At 49.9% G+C, this 21,372-nt stretch overlaps 2 protein-coding genes across 3 annotated transcripts in view; both read right to left on the bottom strand.

Moving 5' to 3' along the window:
- Window positions 1-4,532: 4,532 nt before the first annotated feature.
- Window positions 4,533-13,518, bottom strand: Ldlrad1 (low density lipoprotein receptor class A domain containing 1). The gene is made up of 6 exons (XM_023702675.1): window positions 13,501-13,518; window positions 13,196-13,316; window positions 9,920-10,045; window positions 7,523-7,660; window positions 6,710-6,838; window positions 4,533-5,691 (listed from the first exon to the last, which is right to left on the bottom strand). Exons 1-6 carry the CDS (start codon window positions 13,516-13,518, stop codon window positions 5,543-5,545), a joined length of 681 nt encoding a protein of 226 aa, XP_023558443.1. The 3' UTR covers window positions 4,533-5,542.
- A 6,402-nt stretch (window positions 13,519-19,920) lies between these two features.
- Window positions 19,921-21,372, bottom strand: part of Tmem59 (transmembrane protein 59) — a 32,566-nt gene continuing 31,114 nt past the window's right edge. For both annotated transcript variants that reach the window (XM_004642559.2, XM_004642560.3), the window contains exon 8: window positions 19,921-20,575. In XM_004642559.2, coding sequence (XP_004642616.1) covers window positions 20,420-20,575 — 156 coding nt within the window. In that variant the 3' untranslated portion in view covers window positions 19,921-20,419. The remainder of the gene's footprint in view (window positions 20,576-21,372) is intronic.

The following is a 21,372-nucleotide window of genomic DNA, read 5'->3' as shown; positions in this document are numbered from 1 at the left end:
AATAAATAAAATAAAAATAAGAAAAAGAAAATGTAAACTTTAAGATCATATAGTTTATTGATGTCAGTCATGTTAGGTATGAACCCAGGCAATCAACCAGACCAGGCATTCTGATGCGAGATTTATTTGGAACAGCAAGCAGGCTGGCTGTCTAGCAGACCAAGACAGCAGCGAATAAAGTGGGGGTGGGGTGGGGTAGGGCAGACTTTATAGGATCATTTAGGGAGGGTGAGCATGGGTTGGAACAGCTGAGGGAGAGCTAATCTTGGCAGGGCTACCTTGTCTGTGGGGAACTTTTAATTTTTTTTTTTTCAGAACTGGGGATTGAATTCAGGCCCTTGCGCTTGTTCTACTGAGCTATCTCCCCAGGCCCTATGGACTTTTAATGTTAACAAAGGAGAGTTTCATGATTGCTTGCCCAGGTCAAAGTCAGGTGGACCTGTTCTTTGGTTTTGGGTTTGGCTCTGCGTGAGGCCAAGGGGGAGAGAGTTTGGGGCCAGGGTGCCTGGGAAACCAAGAGGGAGAGTGTTTGGGGCAGGATATCTGGGAAACTTTGAATCCTGACCTATCAAATTATACCTCAAAAAACTGCTGTTATGGCTTATACCCAGGTGTCCTCCCAAAGCTCCGTGCATCCATAGTTGGGGCTTTTGGGAGGTAACTGGATTTTGGGTGTGTGATACTGAATCATGGGTGTGGATATTGGTTGGTTTAGCATAGTTCTGGGTGCAGATGATGGATTTACTGGAGGTGGAAGACCTGTCCTGGTTGTGGGTTGCGCCAACCAAAGGCTTGGAGCCTAGATAAAATGAAAAGGGAAAGCAAGAAGAAGGCTGCTGTGTCCTGCCTGCCCTGCCCTAGACTGTTCCTCCTTGGCCATGCCTCTCGGCTATGCCACCCTGCCTTGGAGCCAGCTGATTATGGACTGAAACTGATCGGTTCTGGCCCTTGTTTAAATTGCTGAGTTTCTATGGTGGTCATCTAACATATCTGAAGCTCTTAAAACAACAGCTTATCAGGGGTCAGGGAGATGGCTCAGTAGAATAAGTGCTTCCCTGGCAAGCGCAAGGGCCTGAGTTCAATCCCTGGTGGTGGTGGTGGTGGTGGGGAACAGCTTATCTTCCCAATCACCACTTCCTCCTTCTTCCCCACTCCAGCCCTGGATACAATTTCTTCTTACCTTTCCTGCACACACAGGAGAGACCCCAAGCAGCTCATTACATGTAATTGAAACTGCCCCTCTAACTCCACCCATAGCAAAGTCCATAAAAGCCTCAGCTTTCTTGTCTCAGGTCAGAGGATCTATCTGCCCCACCTGCCCTCGATCCTCTCCATGTCTTTGGAGTTAGTAAAGGCTTCTTTTATCTTTTTTATCTCATTACTGAACTGCTTAAAAAGCTAACAGAAACCTCTGTGGATTGTGAGCTAAAATAAACCTCTTTCTTTGACTTGTGAGTATTGTGTATTTTGTCCCAGCAATAAAGAAGTAACTAAGACATTCACTTTAGGGAAACTTTACAGAACTACTACACTTAACACTTGTGCATTAAAAAAAAAAAAGACTTGTGCATTTCAGATGAATATGGCAGCACATATCTATAATCCCAGCTACTTGTGAAGCTGAGACAGGAAGATTGCAAGTTTGAGGCTGGCCTGGGCAAGATCCTGTCAGACAAAGAGAGAGAAGAGAGAAAAAGGGAAAGGGGAGAGGGGAGAGGGGACAGAGGTTCTGTCTTAACATTTGCAAAAAAAGGTTGGGATATGGCTCAGTGGGATTGATTGCCTAAAATGTTTAAAGCTCTAAGTTTAACCCCCAGTACTAAGGAAAAAGTATTTCATGTATAGAATTTATACACATACGTATACACGTTGCACCTATTTAAGGTTTTAGTTACCTGTGGTTATTTTTGTTCTGAAAATATGAAATGGAAAAGTCCAGAAATAAACAATTCATAAGTTTTAAAGACTGTGTTGTTTTGAGTAGTGTGATGAAATTTCCCAAATGTGAGTTATGCCTTTGACAGCAGATGCACCAGTCTACACTACTTGCCATGGGTCACTTCATAGTGACCGATGGACTATTGTGTTAGTGCAGGGCTTTGGCCCCTAAACACAAGAGAAGTGATGCTGGCAATTTCATTATAGTGTGTTGTTATGACTGTTCAATTTTATTATTGATTATTGCTGTTGATCTTTTACTGTACCTAATTTATGAATTAAACTTTATCCTAGAAAAAGACATCGTCCATACAGGGTTTGGTGTTCTTTGTCCATCCACTGGGGGCCCTGGAATGTGTCACACAGACAAGACAGGACCCCTGTGTGCCTATGTGACAGACACCAGGCGTGTAGCTTTGAGCAGGTCCTTTTATCTTCTGGGGAAGCAGTATCCTCTTCTGTCAAGAGCCAGGCTGTGCTCTGAGGTCCCTGCCTGCCTGTGTCTGTGTGTCTAAGGATAAAGAGACAGCCCCTGGCAAACAGTGACAACACACAGTTAAACCAGACCAGATTTCCAACACAAACCCTGGGGCCCAGCCTGAGCCCCTTTAAATTCCATTCATCTATCCCTGTGTGTTTGTACAGAGAAAAACCTGTTGTGCTTAAAGTCCTGATCTTGGAGCCAGGGCCTGAGGGGCAGGGAGAAGGCAAATATTGATGCTGGCTGCAGAGCTCTCAGCCCAGGCTGCCCTGCTGCCGCTGTCAGGGGAGAGCCTCCCCTCTACCTCTCTTGGGTCCATGCTATGGAGTGCAGCTTGGACGGTGGTGCAGCACATGTTCTCTTCTGGGTAGAAGAACTGATAGACAAAGTAGTGTCCTGCTAATGACATCTACCAGCTGTTTGCAGGCTGAGACCCTGGCCTGGGGATCCCTGGCTGAGAGATAGCAAGCCACCAGAGGACCCCAGCCGGCTCTGATTTTTTTTTTTTGCAGAACCAGGGATTGAACTCAGATCCTTGCGTTTGCCAGTCAAGCGCTTATCCTACTGAGCCATCTCCCTGGCCCCACGGCTCTCATCTTGAGCCCATCAAAGTTTAGCTCTTGCATCTGTGTGATCCTCACCCAATACCTTTATCTCTCTGTGGCCCTGGAAAGTGGAGAAACCAAACCAGGCTTCAGATTGCTTGTGAGGATTGGAGAAAACAAGGTTCCAACGATCAGGCCTTTTCCCCAAGCGCTGGCTGCTAATACTTGTGACAGTGGCCAGCACAGTGCTGGCACTACTTTTTCTGCAGGGAGTTTCGCTGTTTCTCTTCCAGTCCTCCCAGACCCTGCTTCCTCAACCTCCTTTGCAGCCCTTTCCAAAGCAGATCAGTGTATTCCTCCTGCTTAAAGCCTTGGCCCCCTGGGCAAGGTCCCTCTCCGCAGCCTGGAAGCCAAGCTCTTCACCACCCTCGGCACCTGGGACCTCCATCCTCAGCCTTAGGGTGCCTCCCTGCTTCCCCCACCACCCCCATGCTCCTGGCTCTTTCCTATCTGAGGAAGCAGAGGTCCCCTGACCATGAGGCAACAGCCAACCCAGCTTTGGAGGCCAGCCCCTGGCCCTGGCCCTGGCTAGTCAGCACAGGTAGCCCGCTACCTCACCTGTCCAGTGAGACTCGAGATAGGCATTTCTCTGGTTAGGGCTCCATTGACACCCCCCTGCCCTCAGGGCACAGTGTGTCTACCTGGCCCCCAGGACCCGCTCCCCTCTCTTGTTCCTCTCCTACTCCCCACCCAGGGGCCCTGGCCACTCTCACCTGGTGGACTTTTCCTGGCTGAGCCCCCGACACCCTGTGCTTTCCTCAGGGAGCAGCCCAGGTTGCCCTTTCTTGGCTCCCTGCACAGGTCTGTAGGAAGGAGGCTCCCTGTCAGCCTAAACCGTGGGGAGCCGAGGATGGGACACTCAGCTGAAGACAGCATGCTCCCATTCCTCAGGCAGCAGCACCTAGGAACACCAACTCCCACTGTCTCGGGATGATCTCTCTGGTGTCAGAAAGGAGATGGTCTGGCTCCTAGCAGCAATTCTTTTTTTTTTTTTTTGCGGAACCAGGGATTGAACTCAGACCCTACTGAGAAGAGGTGAAGAAGCATAGTTCTTTTTTTTTTTTTTCTAGCCGCAATTCTTGGGGCCCAGATTTTCTCGCTGTCCCACCTGCTCCTTCATGATGTAAGGTTCAGCCTCTGTTCTCAGGACTTATTCTTGGAAGCTCGGCACCCCTTGACTTGGCACAGGTAGGCAGAGCATACCAGAGAGAAGGAGTAGGGCAGTGAATGAAGCGTTGCACACCACTCTCTCTGGTGCCATTTCCATTTCAAAACTCACAAGAGACTGGTGTAGAAAACCAAAATGGTGCTAGATCTGTCTCCCTTGACAGGAGCTCTCTCCACATCTTTAGAATGACTGCAGGGCACTTTCTGAGCCTGGGTGTGCTTGGTAGGTCACCTGGCAAGCTAAGAAAGGCTTTGGTAGGGCTTGCTGGCTAGCTCAGTTGTTTAAACTGCTGCTTGGGCAAACATAGTCAGGCACAGGGGACTGTGATTCAATCCCCAGCTCCACAAGTCCCACCACACTCACCCTTAAGGCAGCTTGAACTAGGAAAAAAAAAAAATCCTTCTAGAAAGGCTTTGAGCTGGGGTGTGACTGATGTTTCAGTTCTGGCCCTGACTTTGCTGTGAGATCCAGGGTGGGTCACTCCCCTCACCCCCGGCCTCAGTTTCGCCACCTGTCTAAGGAAGACATCCATCCTTGCCTGCCTGGGTGTTGTAAAGTAGGAACAGGCTGAGAAGCAGCTCACTGCGACTCCAATCCTTTTTTCGGGAACCAAGGCTGTCCAGGTGGCAGCTGGGGTGGGGCCAGAGGGGCTTGGCAGGGTGGGCAGAGTGGTGAGGCAGCCTCCTGCCATCCTCCCTGCACATCTTCTGTTCTACAGCACACCGGGATGCCTCCTGCTAGCAGGATGACAAAGGCCCTGCCGCCTGCACAATATCACGTGACCAGTCAGGAAGGAACACCCAGCTTGTCAGCCTAAGGTACCAGCAGGACCGGAAGTGGTATGTGCTTCACTTCTGTGCCATCCTGGAGGATGGCCAAACTCCTCAGCTTCGCAATGGCCCAGACTGATTTCTCCAGGGATGACAAGATGAGGAGCTGCAAACCTGTCTTGGAGCAGATGTGCCCATTTCCTCCATGTGACCCCAGACAGACCTAAAATCATGGAGGTAGACTCTCATCTTTGTATGAAGTGCCTGACGTGACAGAACTAACTCCCTGTTGCTGGAGGCATTCAGGGAGAGGCTAAGCCACTGAAGTGTAGGAGAGGCGATTCAGATTCACAGGTGCTGTGGAGGTGCCACTAGACCACTGTGTTTTGCTTTGCTTTGCAGTGCTGTGATGGGAGCCAGGGCCTTGAGCACACCAGGCAAGTGCTTCACCATTAAGCTGCACCCCACTCTATGAGACGATGTTAAAAGTGCTTTACTGCCTGGCTGCCAGGACTCAGGCTTTGTGTGAGCAGTCACCAGCGCCATCCCCAGTGGCCCCTGGCTGGCCTGGATGACCCCCTTAGGATCGCAGACAGGAGTACTCATCAGACCAGTCGGAGCAGTGCTGCATGCCGTCCTGGCACAAAGTCCTCGGGACACAGCCGCAGTACTGGAAGAAGGTGGAAGAGCAGCGCCACCACCCAGGGCCGCAGGGTGGGCACGCGGTCACTGAGGAGACAAGAACCGGCAGGAGGGTAGCTGCTGTGTCCTGGAATGTCCCACTCCCCTGGTCCTCCCCAGATCTGCAGCTTGCCTCAGCTCCCTAGCCCCACCCCAGCTAACCTGGGCTGGCCAATTCCTGGTTTTCTGGTAGCAGAGAGAAGTCGAGCTTTACAACTCCTAGACAGTATGAGCTCGCTTGTCCTGTCCAAGCCCCACTTTCCCATCTGCTCAAAACTGTTACTGAGCAACAGAGAACAGGCAGAGCCCAAAAGGTAATGGGTGCAGCTCTTCTCCCCCACATTCTCCCTCCCTCACCCTGGCCTCAGCCCCATAACCCCAAGGGTGCCCCTCGGACCTCCCTCCCACCCTTCGCTGGCCTCCAGCGTGCCTTCCTCACATATCCCCTCCCCCCAGCTCTGGTCCCTGAGGCCTGCTCCAAGGCTGCCTCTTGTGGGAAATCTGCCTTGGTCTCTCTGGAGCCCTAGCACTCCCTTTTGTGCATTCTAAGGACAGGCATGCCTGACCCCTGACTGACCCCCACTTGTGCACCCTGGACCTTGCCCCAACAGTGCTCAGAGCATGTTTATTGAATGAATCCTGGGGAAGAGACTTAAAGGAATCTGGAGAGGGACCTCAGAGGTGGCTTACACCCCAGGTTTCCTTCCTGCCTCAGCTTGTCCCTTCTGCCTCAGAGCTCTGGTTTCCTTATACGCAAATTGGGTCTGCGATCCATTCCCTGCTTTCCTTGCAGGGCCAGAGGAAGGTGACGAGGGTGACCCAGGTCCAGATGCCAGTGCGCCACACCAGCACCCCATGCATGACCATCCTGGAAGGGATATGCTCCCTAGGGAGGATCAGCCTCCAGGGAGAGCTGCTGTGTGGTAGTACACACCCTGGCCCAGAGACATTCAAGCTGGAGCGCAGAAGGCATGTAGTGGGGGAGCCAGGGAGTTCCCTGGCCCGCATCTGCCCTCTGGCTGCAGCTTGGCCACCTGCCCCAGTCCAGCCTGTGCAGCAACCCCACCTGGGCTCAGTTCATCCGAGCAGTCCCCGCAGTTGTTGGTTCCGTCACACTTCTGGTCAGAATAGATCCAGGAGGCCGGGTCTCCACAGCGGGCCACGAGGAAGCTGGGGAGGCTATGGGGTGCATCTCCTGCAGAGCCAGGCCAACCCAGAAGAGTCCACATCTGGCCACAGCTCCCTTGGGGCTGTCTGGAGCTGCCAAAATTAGGGTCACCTCCCTCCCATCCCAGGAAGGCAAGAGAGGCTCCCAGGAGGATGTCAAGAGGCAGGGAGAGGCGCTCCCCACCCCTCCAGCCCTCTGCTGTGGGTCCACACTGACTCCTGCTTCTATTGACCCCATGAGGCTGGCTGCGAGCTCTCCTGAGATCAGCCAGGTCTTCCTATTTAGTCATTTGCTCACCAAGTCACGCCAGGCACAAGGCCCCAAGATCAAGCAGACTAGGCCTGCCCAGAGGCACCCACAGGGTGGCAGATGTGACACCAGTGTGCCCAGGGCTGGATCACAGGAAGGAGCAGGGGCTGCAGGAGCCCCAGGGAGGCCCCTCAACTTGGCCAGGAGTCATAGTGGTTTCCTGAAGGAGCAGCCCTTGAGCTCTGCTGGAGGATGTACATGGGCTCTTGGGTGATGGACGCCCACTGTGAAGGTGGCCCCATGTGTGACAGTCCTGGCTGTAAGCCCCATAGGCACATGTGACAGTCTTGGCTGAAGGCTCCACCCCTTCAAAGCTGGCGCTTAGCTGCACTACAGGGGAACTGAAGCTGGGGCTTGCCTGGGTGCAGGGGGAAGCAAGAGCTTGGCTCAACAGACACTCACGGCACAAGCTCTCGTCCTCGTCCTCACCGTGCGGACAAGTGCGAAGGCCGTCGCATACCCCACTGGCAGGGATACAGCTCCTCCAGTCATGGCACAGGAAGCCTGTCCTGTTGGTTGGTGTCACACAGGCCTGGGCCCCTAAGTGGACAGGAGAAGGCCTTGGAGGTCAAAGGAAGCACCTAGCTGGGCAGGGGCAGGCACCAAGGGTCACGTGGAGCTGGCCAGGAGGGCGGGGATGGGGGAGGTTCTGTGTCTCAGTGGCGTCCATGTCCAGGTTCCGTATGACCATCCATGAGTTTGGCCTCTGTCTGTAAAATGGTATATAGCACACACCTGGGTGCCCCCAGGGCAGCTCCTGCTTCAGTTGCCCTGCAGTGCTGCTGTGTGGTTTAAATAAATGTATCTTTAGGGGCCGGGGAGATGGCTCAGGAGAATAAGCACTTGCCTGGCAAGCCCAAGGGCCTTAGTTCATTCCCTGGTTCCACCAAAAACAAACAAACAAACAAATAGAATAAATGCATCTTGGTACACATAGAAAAGTCAGGTTCTCACCTTTCCTGATGACTTCTTTGCCATCCACAGGCCACTCTGAGAGTGGTGTTCTGCTTGCCAAAGTGGCTTTACTGGGGGGTATGCAGAGCCATGTAAGTCTGTCAGATGCGCTATATCTGGGCTATCTGGGTGCCCATAGTTCACAGTCCCTTACATCTAGGCACCACAGGCTACAAAGCACTTTTGAATGTTTAAACTATTGTACCCCAAGCAGCCCTGCAAAGTGCCACCAGCGGCCTTCCCACAGGCCACCCTCCACTGGGGCTACCCCAGAGTCACAGGAGAGAAACTGGCAGCCGAGCTAATGTCACCCTGGCCAAGCAGAGTGCACATTGGTGCTTATGTGAGCCACGTTTTGGTTCCTAGAGATATTGGGGTCAGTGTGACAGGGGCCAGCTCACGGGACACTCATACTGTTACCAACGTATACAGACGTGTGCTCACCTTCATACACAGGCGCACACATGCATAAGGATACCTGCAAGCACACATCCCATGCAGGCCGCATTCACACTTCCTGTGGATCCACAGCTCCACCAAGTCCCTGCTCCTGTGAATTTAGCCCATGCTTTGCTGTTGGGAGCTGCAGGAAGCTAGGAAATTGATCAAATGTGCTTAGGTGGGCCTGGGCCTCAGTGCCTACAGCAAAGAAGCTGTCTCACTCTTGAGATAAACATCAGGTTTAGTTCAGGCCAGTTATTAGTTGCTAGGCAACCTTGTATCATGTTCTACAAACTTTGCAAAAGTATAAATAAAGGATCGTTTTGCTGTGCACTGAGTTGGTCTTGCCCATCAGGCTGGCTATCGACCACCTAGTCCAGCTTTTTTTTTTTTTTTTTTAATTTTTATTTATTTGTGTGTGTGTGTGTGTGTGTGTGTGTGTGTGGCCAGCTCAGCCCACCAGGGGGCGGGGCTGGCTGGCATGTGGTGCTGGGGGATTGAACCGTGGTCGCTGTGCTTTGCCTAGCTTGTTCTAAGTAGGTGCTTTAGACCACTGAGCCATCTCACCAGCCCCTAGCCCAGCTTTTGTCTTCTATCTTTCTCATTACACTTTACCTCATGGCTTTACCTCCCCAGCTTCCCAGCTACAGAGCCAATTCTCAGAAAGTAGATCTGGAGACAGCCACCTCCTGCTCTGTCCCCTCCCCATGGCTCTGGGATAGACCCCTGCAGGGGCCCTGTGCACCTGGCCCCACCCACAGTTCAGTCTTGTCTACCCTGGCCTTGCAGTCTCCGCCTCCGCCTCCTCCCACACTGCTCCCGGAGGCCCTTGCTGACTCCACCAAGCCATCTCCACTTTGCTACTCACCTGGTCCCCTTCATCCCGCCTTCCACTTCAGCCAGAGGCCCTGTTCCTGACCTCCAGCACCCAGGCCCTGCCCTGGTGTGCGCATTGGACCCACGTTCACACAACTCTCCACAATCTTCCCAGGGATGGGGACAGTAGTGGTTATTGATCCCTGAAGCCAGGGCCGCAGGAAGGTGTGGGACACAGCCCTGGCCTCTGTGGTGGACACACAGAGAGAGAGAGAGAGCACCAGGGGCAGCTGGACCAGGGTAAGAGAAGCAGCTGAGACAGGACTCCCAGCCCAGCCTGTGGTCTCCTCCCAGTGGAGGAGGTGCAGTGGGAGCCAGACCCTCCCAGGAACCAACGTCACAGATGTGATGGACTCGAGGCTCGGGCTGCACAATGGCATCTTCGTGTAGGCACAAGGATGCAGAGCCCATGTCTGCCCCTTAAGGCACTGGCCAAAAATTGATTGCTGGAGAAGCGAGGCAGGTCAGGGCTCCCAAGCCCCTACAGCAGCAGGCCATTTCCAGTGGGTCTGATCACTTTCTCCCCACCTGGTGTGCGGGCTGGGAGTCCAAGGCTGATGACTAGGGTGACAAGGGCAGCAAGTGTGGCCAGCAGTAGCAGTAGGAGGGCGGAGAGGCAGGCACCACGTCTTGAGCAGCAGGGACCACGGCCTCCTGCGAGGGGTGGGAAAGGTGGTGTTGGTGTCGACCGTGCCCAGGTTCACTCTGGCTCTTGTCCTGCCAGCAGCTCTCTGGTACCAGGGGGTGAGGGCAGGGAGGGCTGCTGGGGGTTGGGGGACATCCATACCCCATGATGCTTTGTGGCTTATGCCACCAACTGCCACCCTGGCAGGTTCCGCTCCTAAGCTTCTCCCAACTGGCCTCCTCAGGACAGAGGGACAGATGAACACCTGTATATCCAGCTCCCCCTAGGCCCTGTGTAGGCCTCATTCCTGTCTCTTTAAAAGCCATGCTTTACTTTATCTGAAGAAACTGGGGCTCAGAGAAGCAAAGGTCCAGGTCCACTTATGCACAGCTGGGATGTGAGTCCATGCCTGCCACCTGCCTGACATCATGACCAGGCTTTTTCCACAAGTCCAGCTGTCTGTCCTAGAGCATCAGGCCCTTGGGCTTGCCAGGCAAACGCTTATTCTACTGAGCCATCTCCCTGGCCCCCAGCTGTCTGTTCTAGAGCCCAGGAGGATGGAACAATTCCAGTTCCTCCACTTCCTATCTGGGCCACGGGGTGAATTATTTCACTACTCTGTGCCTCAGTATCCTGATGTGGAACATGGGAGAAAAAGTTATTTTAGAGTTTACTGGAGGTTAAAGGGAAAAACTGTGTAAGAGAAATTGTTCCTTTTAAAACTTAATTCTTTTGAAACAGCCTAGTTCTGTAACTGCTTCATAGCTTTGTAATTACTTTCTTGATCCCTGCAACCATGAGAGCATATGTGTTTATTTTTTATTATTATTGTTGTCAATGTTATTATTTTCAGCATAGAAGATGCAAGATCCTGAGTTTGATTCCCAATACCATAAAAAACAAAGAAACAAAAAACAAAACAAAACAAGAAAACCCAAAGAGATGGAACCCAGTAACCTGCACCTGCCAAGAAAGTGTCTACCACTGAGCTACATCCCAGCCCTACTACGTGCCAGGCTCTGTTCCAGCCCTGTGGGATTAGGACTGTGTGGAGGCATGCCTGCACCCATAGATAGAACTGTACTTTGGAAGAAAGCTCTGATGAGAGTCCTCAGGGTGCATTGCTCTGGAGAAGAAGTAGCTCTCTGTGTGTGTGTGAAGTAGCTGGCCTTACCCTCTGAGAGCCTGGGGCTGCACTTAGGAGTCAGGCTATGGACACACAGGAAGGAGAAATGGAATTTGGTTGTCCTGGGAAGGCCCTGGTACCAAGAGGAAAGGACAGGAGCCAGTGTGGTTTATCCTGTCACCTGTAGCTCTGCCCACAGCTTAGGTCAGTAGTTCAGAGCCAGCACGAGGTGGACACTTTCCGAACACTTTGACCACACTGCCCCTGTGAGTACAGAGGAGGCCTTCCGTTTGGGTTCTTTCTGGTCAATTCATTCACTTCTACAGCCACCTGCTGAGCATCCCTGCACCTGCTCAATGTCAGGTGCTGGCGGTGGCAGGAAGGGCTAGAGGTGGCACAGGGCAGAGCCCTTGCCAGGCATGTTCCAGGCTCAGCAGTTTGGGAACTCAATGCAGGGTCTCCAGAGCTGGTGGGCACTTAAGCAGGCAGGAAGATACACTGTTGAGGCCAGGCATGCCAGGTAGAAGGATAGGAGGAGTGGTACATGGGTGTGCTGGCTAGGGGCAGTGTAAACCTACACCCGTGATCCCTACGGTCTGGCTGGTGGCTCTCCTGCCACTGGCAACCACAAGTAACCAGGAGGACTGCAGGAAGCTGACAAGGAGAGGCGTCCCAGTCACCCAGGGAACTGCCCTCTACACAAGCATGCAGCGCAGACTGCATCACCAGGGGGACTCAAGGTGGTGTCACTGGGACTTGAGAGATTGGCAGAATGAAGCCTCATACCCAGGTGAGGGTGTTATGCCGCAAAGCCACCCTTGAACAGAGGAGCTATAGGTTCCACAGCTGCATCCGCCATAAACCAGGACCTGGACACAAGCAAGCACTGATGTGGAGCAGTGAAGGCTTTATAACCAGAGGCCTCACATCCAACCTGCACCCTGCCTCTGCTGCCAGCTGCAGGACTTGGACCTCCTTGACCAGCCTGCTGCCTGGCTGGCCCCTCCGTTTGCTATTATTGCCCATCACAGCGCCCAGGCCTCAGAGGGACCCTAAGGTTTGAAAGAGGGGTACAGTGCCCCAGGGATAGAGCCACAACATTGTGACTGTCAATTGCTTCTGTTTCCTCACTGAATCAAATGGGAACCAAGACAGGGCACACAGGAGTTGCTAAGTGTGTGTTCCTCCTTCCTTTGCTCCATACAGCTGAAGAGCATGGTTCAGTCACACAATGAGCCAGCACACACAATAGATGCTAAATAACTGCGTGATCCTGGCACATTCTGTCCCTCCAAGGTAAAGAGAATCACCAGCTTACTTGCTGAGTCCAGGATTAGAGCTGGACATTACCTGACCTTGCAGGTGGGCTCTGTGTGCAGTGCAGCACCTGGGAGGTGCCAAGCATACAGCAGGTGCTCAATAAATGCATGTGAATGCAGAGAATCAATAGTTCCATTAAGCGAATGGCTGCTAGCACGGCCAGGCAGGGAGCAGGGAAGACAGCATAAACACGGGTGGGGGTGCTGGGGGTAGGGCTCAGACCTTCTTTGTGCCTTTGGAGACAACTGCCTGGCTCCATGCCAGCCCCTCCGGGCACGGAGCCCACAGGCCCAGGTCCTGTACCCTTTACCTTCTTCTTCGGGCCTGGTTTTGGTTCCACCAGCAGCAGTAGCAGCAGCAGCAGCAGCAGCACCGCCATTAGCATGTCCCTGCTCAGGAGAAGAGCCAGGTGTGCTTAGGAGAGGGACTCCCAGCCTCAAGAGGGACCATAGGCTTTGTCAGTGGTCACTGAGAGCCCAGAGGCCCTGCATGGCACACACTGCCCGCCTGGGTCAGCTTGCCCTCTCCCCCTCTGTGCCGGTGCCTGTACCCTCTTCTCACCTTGCACCCCAGCTCGGCAGCTCTTGGGGGGACACCATCACTGCACATGGACCCCCTATCCCAGCCTCTGGGCACAGCCATCTGGAGGGTTTCTCCAGCAGCCAGGCAAGCCAGGCTGAATACCCCCTCATCCCAGGGTCTGCCTGCGGGTCTGGAGGCCCATAGCTCTCACCTGGGGGAAGATCTTGTTCATGTCTTGGCCTGGGCCTGTGTGGCCAGCTGAGCTGGGCTCCCTCTGGGTCTCCAGGGAGCCCGGAGAAGACACACAGGCCTGGCCCCGCCCTGTGCCCTCCCTGGCAGAGCAGGATTAGGGCACCCGCCCGTTAGGCCTGTCCCAACTCTGGCAGCAACACTGCAGGCTTGGAATCCTCATCCCTACTGCACAGGCAAACTGTAGACCCTGAGCCCTTGGGGAAAGGTTGGGGGAAAGGGCAGGGGCTGTTATTTCCTGAGCAGCTCCTATGCTCCAGGCCTTACCGCAGCTCCCTCACACATACCCTCTTACGTAATTCTTGCGCTAACACCATGAAATAGGTAAGATTACTCACCCGACAGGAGGGCTCAGAGAGGTTAAGTAACTTGCCTGAAGCCACACTGAGCGAATAGCAGAGCTGAGATTTCAGGCCCTGTGGAGTTGATAGCTGCTTCCCCTTTGGGTTTGAGTTGGTTTATTACAACCCTGCTCAACCCTTGGGACCACTGGACTATCTGGTTTCCCCTTTCCTGAAGGCTGGGAGCCTTCGGCAGCTCCCTGGTGTTAGGATCTGGAGATCACTTTGTATCACTTTGTGCCCAGCCAGGCTCTCAGCTGTGCCATGATGGTGCACACCTGTCATCCTAGTCCTCGGCAGGCTGAGACAGAAGGACTGCTGCAAGTTTGAAGCCAGCCTGGGCTACAGAGCGAGACCCAACAACAGAGACAATCATGGTGGGCAGCAGGTAGAGCTCCAGTTAGCAAGGACTGGTGGGGGCCCTGAAGAGAATGGATGCAGAGCTGCTAGGGTCCTCAGGAAGCCCGGGACCTCTATTATTCCCCCCCACCTCTCTCCCCCCTCTCCTCCTCTCTCTTCCTTTCTTTCTCTCTTTCTTCTTTTGGACAGGGTCTTGCTAAGTAAGTCATCCAGGCTGTCCTTCTTTCCTTCACTTCATAATCCTCTCGCAGTAGCCTCCCAGGTAGTGTGATGGCCTTGTTTCACAGAAGGGAGATCTAAGACACCTGAGCCCAGCACACACCCGTCTGGGCAGCAGGCAGCCTCAGGACCATGCACAGGCAGTGCCAGGCTCTTGGTTTCCTTACTTTCTCCCTCCAGCCTGAGTGCCCTGCTCTGCACTGTCACTGCTGACATGCCCTCTCCTCCTGCCCCATCTTTCTCACTGGGGGACTCACTTGAGGGCCTTCTGCTCCTTGCTCTCCTCCTCCACCGAGGAGGCAGCTATGGGTGGCTGTACCACAGAGAAGCAAGGACAGGGGCTGCACTGTGCAACCTCCAGCTCTACCCTGTGGGGCTCTGCTGGCTGTGGCCTGGCTCCTGGCCAGGGTGGAGTGAACTTCTGGCAAGACCACAGCTTGGTCCACAGGGCCTCACCACTAGCTGTGTGATCTCAGAGTTGTTTCACCTCTCTGAGCTTCAGCTTTCCCACCTAATTCTACACATTCTTGTCACTCATTTCTGAGGCAGAGCTGTCCCCACAGTAGATTTCTGTGTCCCTCTCCTCACCCAACACCAAGCCAAGCTGTCTTCAGTTTCCCAGACCTTGCCCTCAAAATCTTGCCTCTGTCTGATTAATGCCTAAGGCAGCAAGCCACGGCCTAAGCCTCACTCCCTCCTCCTGCATACAGGGATGAGAACACTTCTCTCCGATGTGCAGAGGGTGAAGTGACAACCTTTGAGGGGCAACGCTGGATCTGGATGTGTTGGTTTGTTTCAGTGACAGAGATATCCTTGAGAACTGGCCGGGCCTTACTCTGGTCAGTACTATGTGGGTGCCACAGTTAGATGGACCCAGGGGCCCAAGAGGGCTGTGTCTAGGCCCACCAAGGAGAAGCCCCTGCGTCAGTGTGGTCTCTGCCATGTGCTCTGGGCCTCGTGGCTGCCTCTTTCTGAGGCAGTTTCCTCTACTCTGAGGAGATGGTGGAGCCCACCCTGCTTCCTACAGGAGATTATAAAGATCCACGGAAGCACGGTGAGACTGCTGCAGGGGCTTGGCAGTGTCACTCTGAATGATCCAAGGAGGCACTCTTACAAGAGAATATCGGACTATTTATGAAATGAACAGGTCTGGAGCTCCGGTAACAACACCAGGATACACTTCTGGGTCACTTTATCAATAGCTTGTGTTGAAACCTCTCACTTCCAATCAGTGGCTGATTTCTTTCCACCTGAGCCCCCAATTATTGCTGTACTAACATTGTAAGAACAACTCAAATTTAAACAGCATGCAAGAAGCAGTAAAATAAACCCAAACAATTTAGCATTGAGCAAGCAAACAATTTACTCTTAAAATGACAAAGTGCAAGTGGACAACCTCTAAGCCAGGGGTTTGGTGAACTTGGATGAGAAAATTATTTGCACCAACAGTTAAGTAGAGCAGTTCCTTCAACTGTGAACACAGGCCACAGACCACAATAGTACCTGTAGTACCTGTGACTTAATCTCCAACATGCAGCCAACTTCAACAGTTACAAGTTTTAGGAAAGACACAGAAATTGTGCTTCAGAATTTTATTTTATTTTATTTTTTATTTTTTTCCCAGAACCGGGGATTGAACTCAGGCCTTTGTACTTGCCAGCGAAGCACTTATTCCACTGAGCCATCTCCCCGGCCCCTGTGCTTCAGAATTTTAGTACTGCAAAGAGTTGGAAAATCTGCACCAACTATATGATTTAGCTCCCTGACGACTTCCTTTTCCACTGTTGCAATTCCTGTCACCGAGCGTACCCCACCCAGACTCCAGAACCACCACCAAGGAAACAGATTGAAAAACATGACCACAGGACCTGCTTAGAAACTGAAACCCTGAGGGCGAGGCTAAGATCACATTGAGTTGGCTGGCATGCCTAGACTGGGAGGTTGAGGTTTTTGTAAACTGACCAGCATTGTAGTTGAACAACTCAGCCCAACAGGAAACAGAGCGGCAATAACCCAAATCCATGGAGCAACCTCCCCTTCTTGATCAATGGCATTCAGGTTGGGACTAGGATCTAGATTTGTCCCAGGATGACTGTGAAAATAACGTGGGGGAACAAAGACAGCTTTATGGATGAGTATAGAAATGTAAGTAAAACAAAACTGGGTATGGTGGTACATGCCTGTAACCCCAGCACTCAGGAGGCTGAAGAGGGGGATTCTGAGTCTGAGATCAGCCTGGGCTGCATAGAGATATACAGACGTAAAATAAAGGGAAATGGTTGTATTAGGTATTAAAGAAAAAGAACTCAGGGGCTAAGGCATCTCGGGCTGGGACCTGCCTCCTGTGGCCCTCCTTTCCCATTGCTGGCTGATGATCACTTTACACCCTAACCCTCTTGTTCAACCCCTAGCAAGGGCTTTCTGCTTAGGTCCAGGTTTCAAGAGTCCTTTATTGATCTCAGGACAAATCCTGAGGGCATTTCACTGACCTTCTCAGACCAAAAAGCTACAACTCTTGTTGCATAGGTCCTGCTTTACCTTGGTCTTAACCATCCAGTAGAAAAGTATGAAGACGAAATATAAGAAAAAAAGCCATGTTGTTAAGTTGAGCTGTGGGGGACTCAGGTCAATAATTTCTGACATTGCCAGTTAAACAGAAGACCCAATGCTATTATGGGCTACTGGACTCTTTTAGAATATTTTGCTGAGTTTACACACCTATAATATTCAACAACGGAACTTAGAAAAAATGGGGTATACCTATGAATGTCCATTTTGTATCTGTGTATTCAAAGTGGTTGGGATATATAGTTGCATTCTCTTAATGAATAGAATGATTTGTTCTAATGGTGTTTGTAAATAGGATTACAGGTCTGCATCTTGTACAGCAATTAAACTAAGAAGAATATATGCAGTGTATTATTTGTTGAAACTGTACTTCCGATTTGATTTGAAACTGTCTCATTGCTATCTGTTTATCAATAAAACTTTGAAAAAAAAAAGAATAACAAGGGAGTAAAAATAAAAAAATAAAAAAAAAAAGAGTCCTTTATTAGTCTGGTCTATAGACCCACGCATTGCTATACTTTCCTTTTCTTTTTCAGCAGGCTAGCTTTGAACTCATGACCATCCTTCTGCCTCAGCTTCCAAGTGCTGGGGTCACAGACATGGGCCACTACGCCCATGCTCACTGCTGCTTCTCTGTGCTGTTTCCCAGCCTACTAAATCAGCTGCGGTTCCTCCCCCTTGTCTCCAACTCAACAGCATCTGAGTTTCCGGCCCCCCTGCTTACAACACCGCTTTCCAGCAGTGCTTAGCTTTTTGTCTTTGTCTTTTTGAGACAGGGTTTCACTATGCAATTCAGGCTTGGCCTTGAACTCACTCTGCAGTCCAAACTGGCAGTGATTCTCAATTAGCAGTGATTCTCCTGGCCTCGGCCTCCTGAGTGCTGGGATTAGAGGCGTGTACCACTACATCTAACCTATTGTAGAGATTACTGAGACAAGACAGACTATATTATCACAAAGTGCCTGAGTGTTTTGTGAGAAGACCTGGAAACTGGGCCTACATCTTAGATGAGGGGACTGAACCAGTGGATGTGAGCCAGAGACCTAGAGTCTTGCAAATTTGTAGAGGCCCCAAACAAGACTGTCAGGAAGCCATTCTGTGTGACGAAGACGGTGCTTTCTCACATGAACAAGGAGCTGGAATATACCTGCCCAAAGAAAGGTGAAGCTACTACCTTAGATGTAGGTAGGATGAAAGGGAGGCCAAGGGTTCGTTCCCTTTGGTTTGAATTTCCAAGATCAGAAACATTTTTACCCTGTATATAGTTTGGAGGTTAATTTTTTTTTTTTTTTTTGCGGAACCAGGGATTGAACTCAGGCCCTTGTGCTTGCCAGGGAAGCGCTTATTCCACTGAGCATTTCCCCGGCCCCAGGTTAATTTTTCTTTTTTTTTGGCAGAACCGGGGATTGAACTCAGATCCTTGCGTTTGCCAGTCAAGCGCTTATCCTACTGAGCCATCTCCCCGGCCCCATGGTTAATTTTTCTTAAAGTGAAACTTTTTAAAATGTCAGTCTAGGGGCTGGAGAGATGGCTCAGTGGTCTAAAGCACCTACTTGAAACAGGCTTGGCAAAGCACAGGGACCGCGGTTCGATCCCCAGCACCACATGCCAGCCAGACCCGCCCCCTGGTGGGCTGAGCTGGCCACACACACACACACACAATAAATAAATGTAATAAATAAAAATAAATAAATATATATAAAAAAAATGTCAGTCTAAAAAAATAAATAAAAAATAAAATAAAATGTCAGTCTAAGGGCTGGTGAGATAGCTCAGCAGTCTAAAGTACCTGCTTAGGCAAGTGCAGAGATCCCCTAGCACAACCCCAGGGCAGGATGAACCAGCCCCACACCCACACAAATAATGTCTAACAATTAAAGTGGCAAATATCTGAATGCCTATTACTAGGTATGAGAGAAGACTATTTTCAACTATAAAGAATTCCTTTACAAACAAAAGAAATAATTTGATGTATTAAATTTGATGTATAAATTTAAAGTATTAAATGAATATTTTCTATAGGAACAGATGTATCTATCTCGTGAATATCTCATTAAAAGTCTGACTCCAGGGCTGGTGAGATAGCTCAGTGGTCTACGGCACCTATTTGGAACAAGCTTGGCAAAGCACAGGGACCGAGGTTTGATCCCCCAGCACCACATGCCAGCCAGGGCCACCCCCTGGTGGGCTGAGCTGGCTACACACACACACACACACACACACACACACACACACACACATAAATAAATAATTTTTAAAAAAGTGTCTGACTCCTTAAGACTAAAGCATTTTGTCTACTTCTCACGTTTGCTTTTCTGGATGCTTCACAATTAAAAGCCTGTGCTTAATTAAGGAATTATGTACATACTATGGGTACGAGACAAAATTACTTGGCTGTTCTTTTTTTCTTTTAAAGTTAACTCCAAGTAATTCCTATTTTCTGCCATTTTTCCTAAAAATAAAAGACAATGACTGATGGCAATATGTTTAAGTAATTCCTCTTTTTCCCCCAAGTGGATAAATTCACAACCTTCTAACCCTGTATCCTCCAAATCTAGTTGAGTTTTATTTTTTGCTATAATGGGGATTGAACTCAGGACTCTGCGCTTGCCAGACAAGTGCTTGTTCTACTGAGCTATTTCCCCAGCCCAGAGTCATTTTAAAAACCAAAACCGTTAGTTCTGTAACCAAAAGACTTGATTAGCCTTTAACTGTATTTTTTTTCTGATGCAGAGAAATCTGAGGCTATACAGCCAGTGTGACTCACTCACTAGGCAACACCATCGCAGGGGTCAGCCATGCTCTGTCAGGGACAGCACTGGCTACAAAGAACCGTGATATTTCTGGGGCAGTGATGCTGAGTCACACATTCTGGTATCTGATGTCACTCTTATTTTTGAATCTGCATTATTATAGGCAAAGGAATGGTAGCAATGTTAATTTAATTTTGCATCACAAAAGTATAATTCTGACTATGAAAAGGAAATGTTTTCTCTCCAAGTAGCTTATCTTCTACTCGGTGCTGTTTAACAGATGACAAATAGAATGGGTGCAGACTAACATCAGTGTGCTCCCGAGAGGATCCTTTCACTTCACCCTGTTACATGGCATGACACACAGAACAGTTGATCATTATTTTCTGGGTTAGGTAGTAGTGGAAGGGAGAACCAGGAAAACTAGATACTCAAGTTTTAGCACATAATTATTCAAATAAAACTTTAATGATTTCAGTTCAATACAACTGAAAATGTAGTGTCATTAAACAGCATTTCCTACTAAATAGCAAGGTACAGATTTGTGGGCCATTTCTGAGCAGAAGCATCATTCCTACTAAGTATTCAGCTTTGTTAGCTAAGATGACCTGCAGTATCATGGCAGGAGTGGGGAAGAACAATGACTGGCTCAGAGAGTTTGGCTATGAGAGAACAATGCAACCAGCAAGGTAGCTACGGATATTAGTAAAAATAAAAATACAACCCCAAAAATCCATGTCTTAAATTACAAGAAAAAAAATACAGGTAAAGTTACAGCAAATACAGGGTTCACAGATTTGGGTAACTTTATTTGCATTTTATGGTGATTTCTTAAGGCCTATATCCAAAGTAACCATTTAAAAAGCTCTATGAGGAATTAAATTTCAGGTGTCTATGACAATTTTCTTAAAAAAAAAAAAAAAAGAAAAAAGAAAAAGAAAAAGCTTAAATTTCTGAATGAGCAAGATTCACTTTTGTAGGTAGAGGACCAGCTTCTTCATGATCTTCAGTTTTAGATCTAATAATCACAAGAGAAGACGCTGGGTATCTGTTTAGCTTCTGTTCATTCATAAACTCCAAGTCACCATAGATACTCAGTTTCTGCAAAAGAAAATCAATGCACAACAGTACTTTGGATAAGTAGTAAGCTTCCAAGTAACAATATAATCTATGGATATTTGGTTAAAAATTATACAAGTATCTTTGAAAATGAAGAATGTTTTGAATTCAAAGTATTATAGATACATGATTTGGCTCCCAGTGGATGCCAAAGAAAGCTTTTCCATATGTCTCAACTAGAAATCCACAGAGGTGCAACAAATGAATAGCAAATAAAATTGCTGAGGTTTAAGTAATGTTAATGTGGCCACACCAAATGCAATGATTCTAGATCTCTGATGGATGCCTTAAGTGAACATATCCTGTAAGATCTTCTTAGCTCTCTTTCTGGGCAGTGAAAGGATTTGCTACAAATTTTTCTGTTATTAAATGTTTAACTTAGCACCCATGGAAAAGTATGTTTTGTTTTTTTTTTTTGTATTTAGTACAGGGTTTACAGGGTCTCACTACACTGACTGGACTTGTAGTGATCCTCCCGTTTTCAGCCTCCCAAGCGCTGGGATTACAGGCCTGTGTCACCAGGCCCAGTCTCAGTCAACATTTCAGCGTGCCCCAGGGATGGGGCCAGCACAGCACACTGGGATGGAACCCCAGTTCTTGCATCTGCCTAAGCAGGTGCTTTAATCTGCTGAGCTGTCTGGCTGGTCCTTAAATATATTTTAAAAATGAGAGCGAAGGGAGCCAAGGAGATGGCTCAGTAGAATAAGCGCTTCCCTGGCAAGTGCAAGGGTCTGAGTTCAATTCCTGGTTCTGCCAAAAACAAACAAACAAAAACAAAA

Source organism: Octodon degus, unplaced genomic scaffold, assembly GCF_000260255.1.
Source record: "Octodon degus isolate 3935 unplaced genomic scaffold, OctDeg1.0 scaffold00156, whole genome shotgun sequence".
Lineage (NCBI taxonomy): Eukaryota > Metazoa > Chordata > Mammalia > Rodentia > Octodontidae > Octodon > Octodon degus.
The sequence above is the reverse complement of the archived record's forward strand: the minus strand, read 5'-3'. Positions and strand labels throughout refer to the sequence as shown.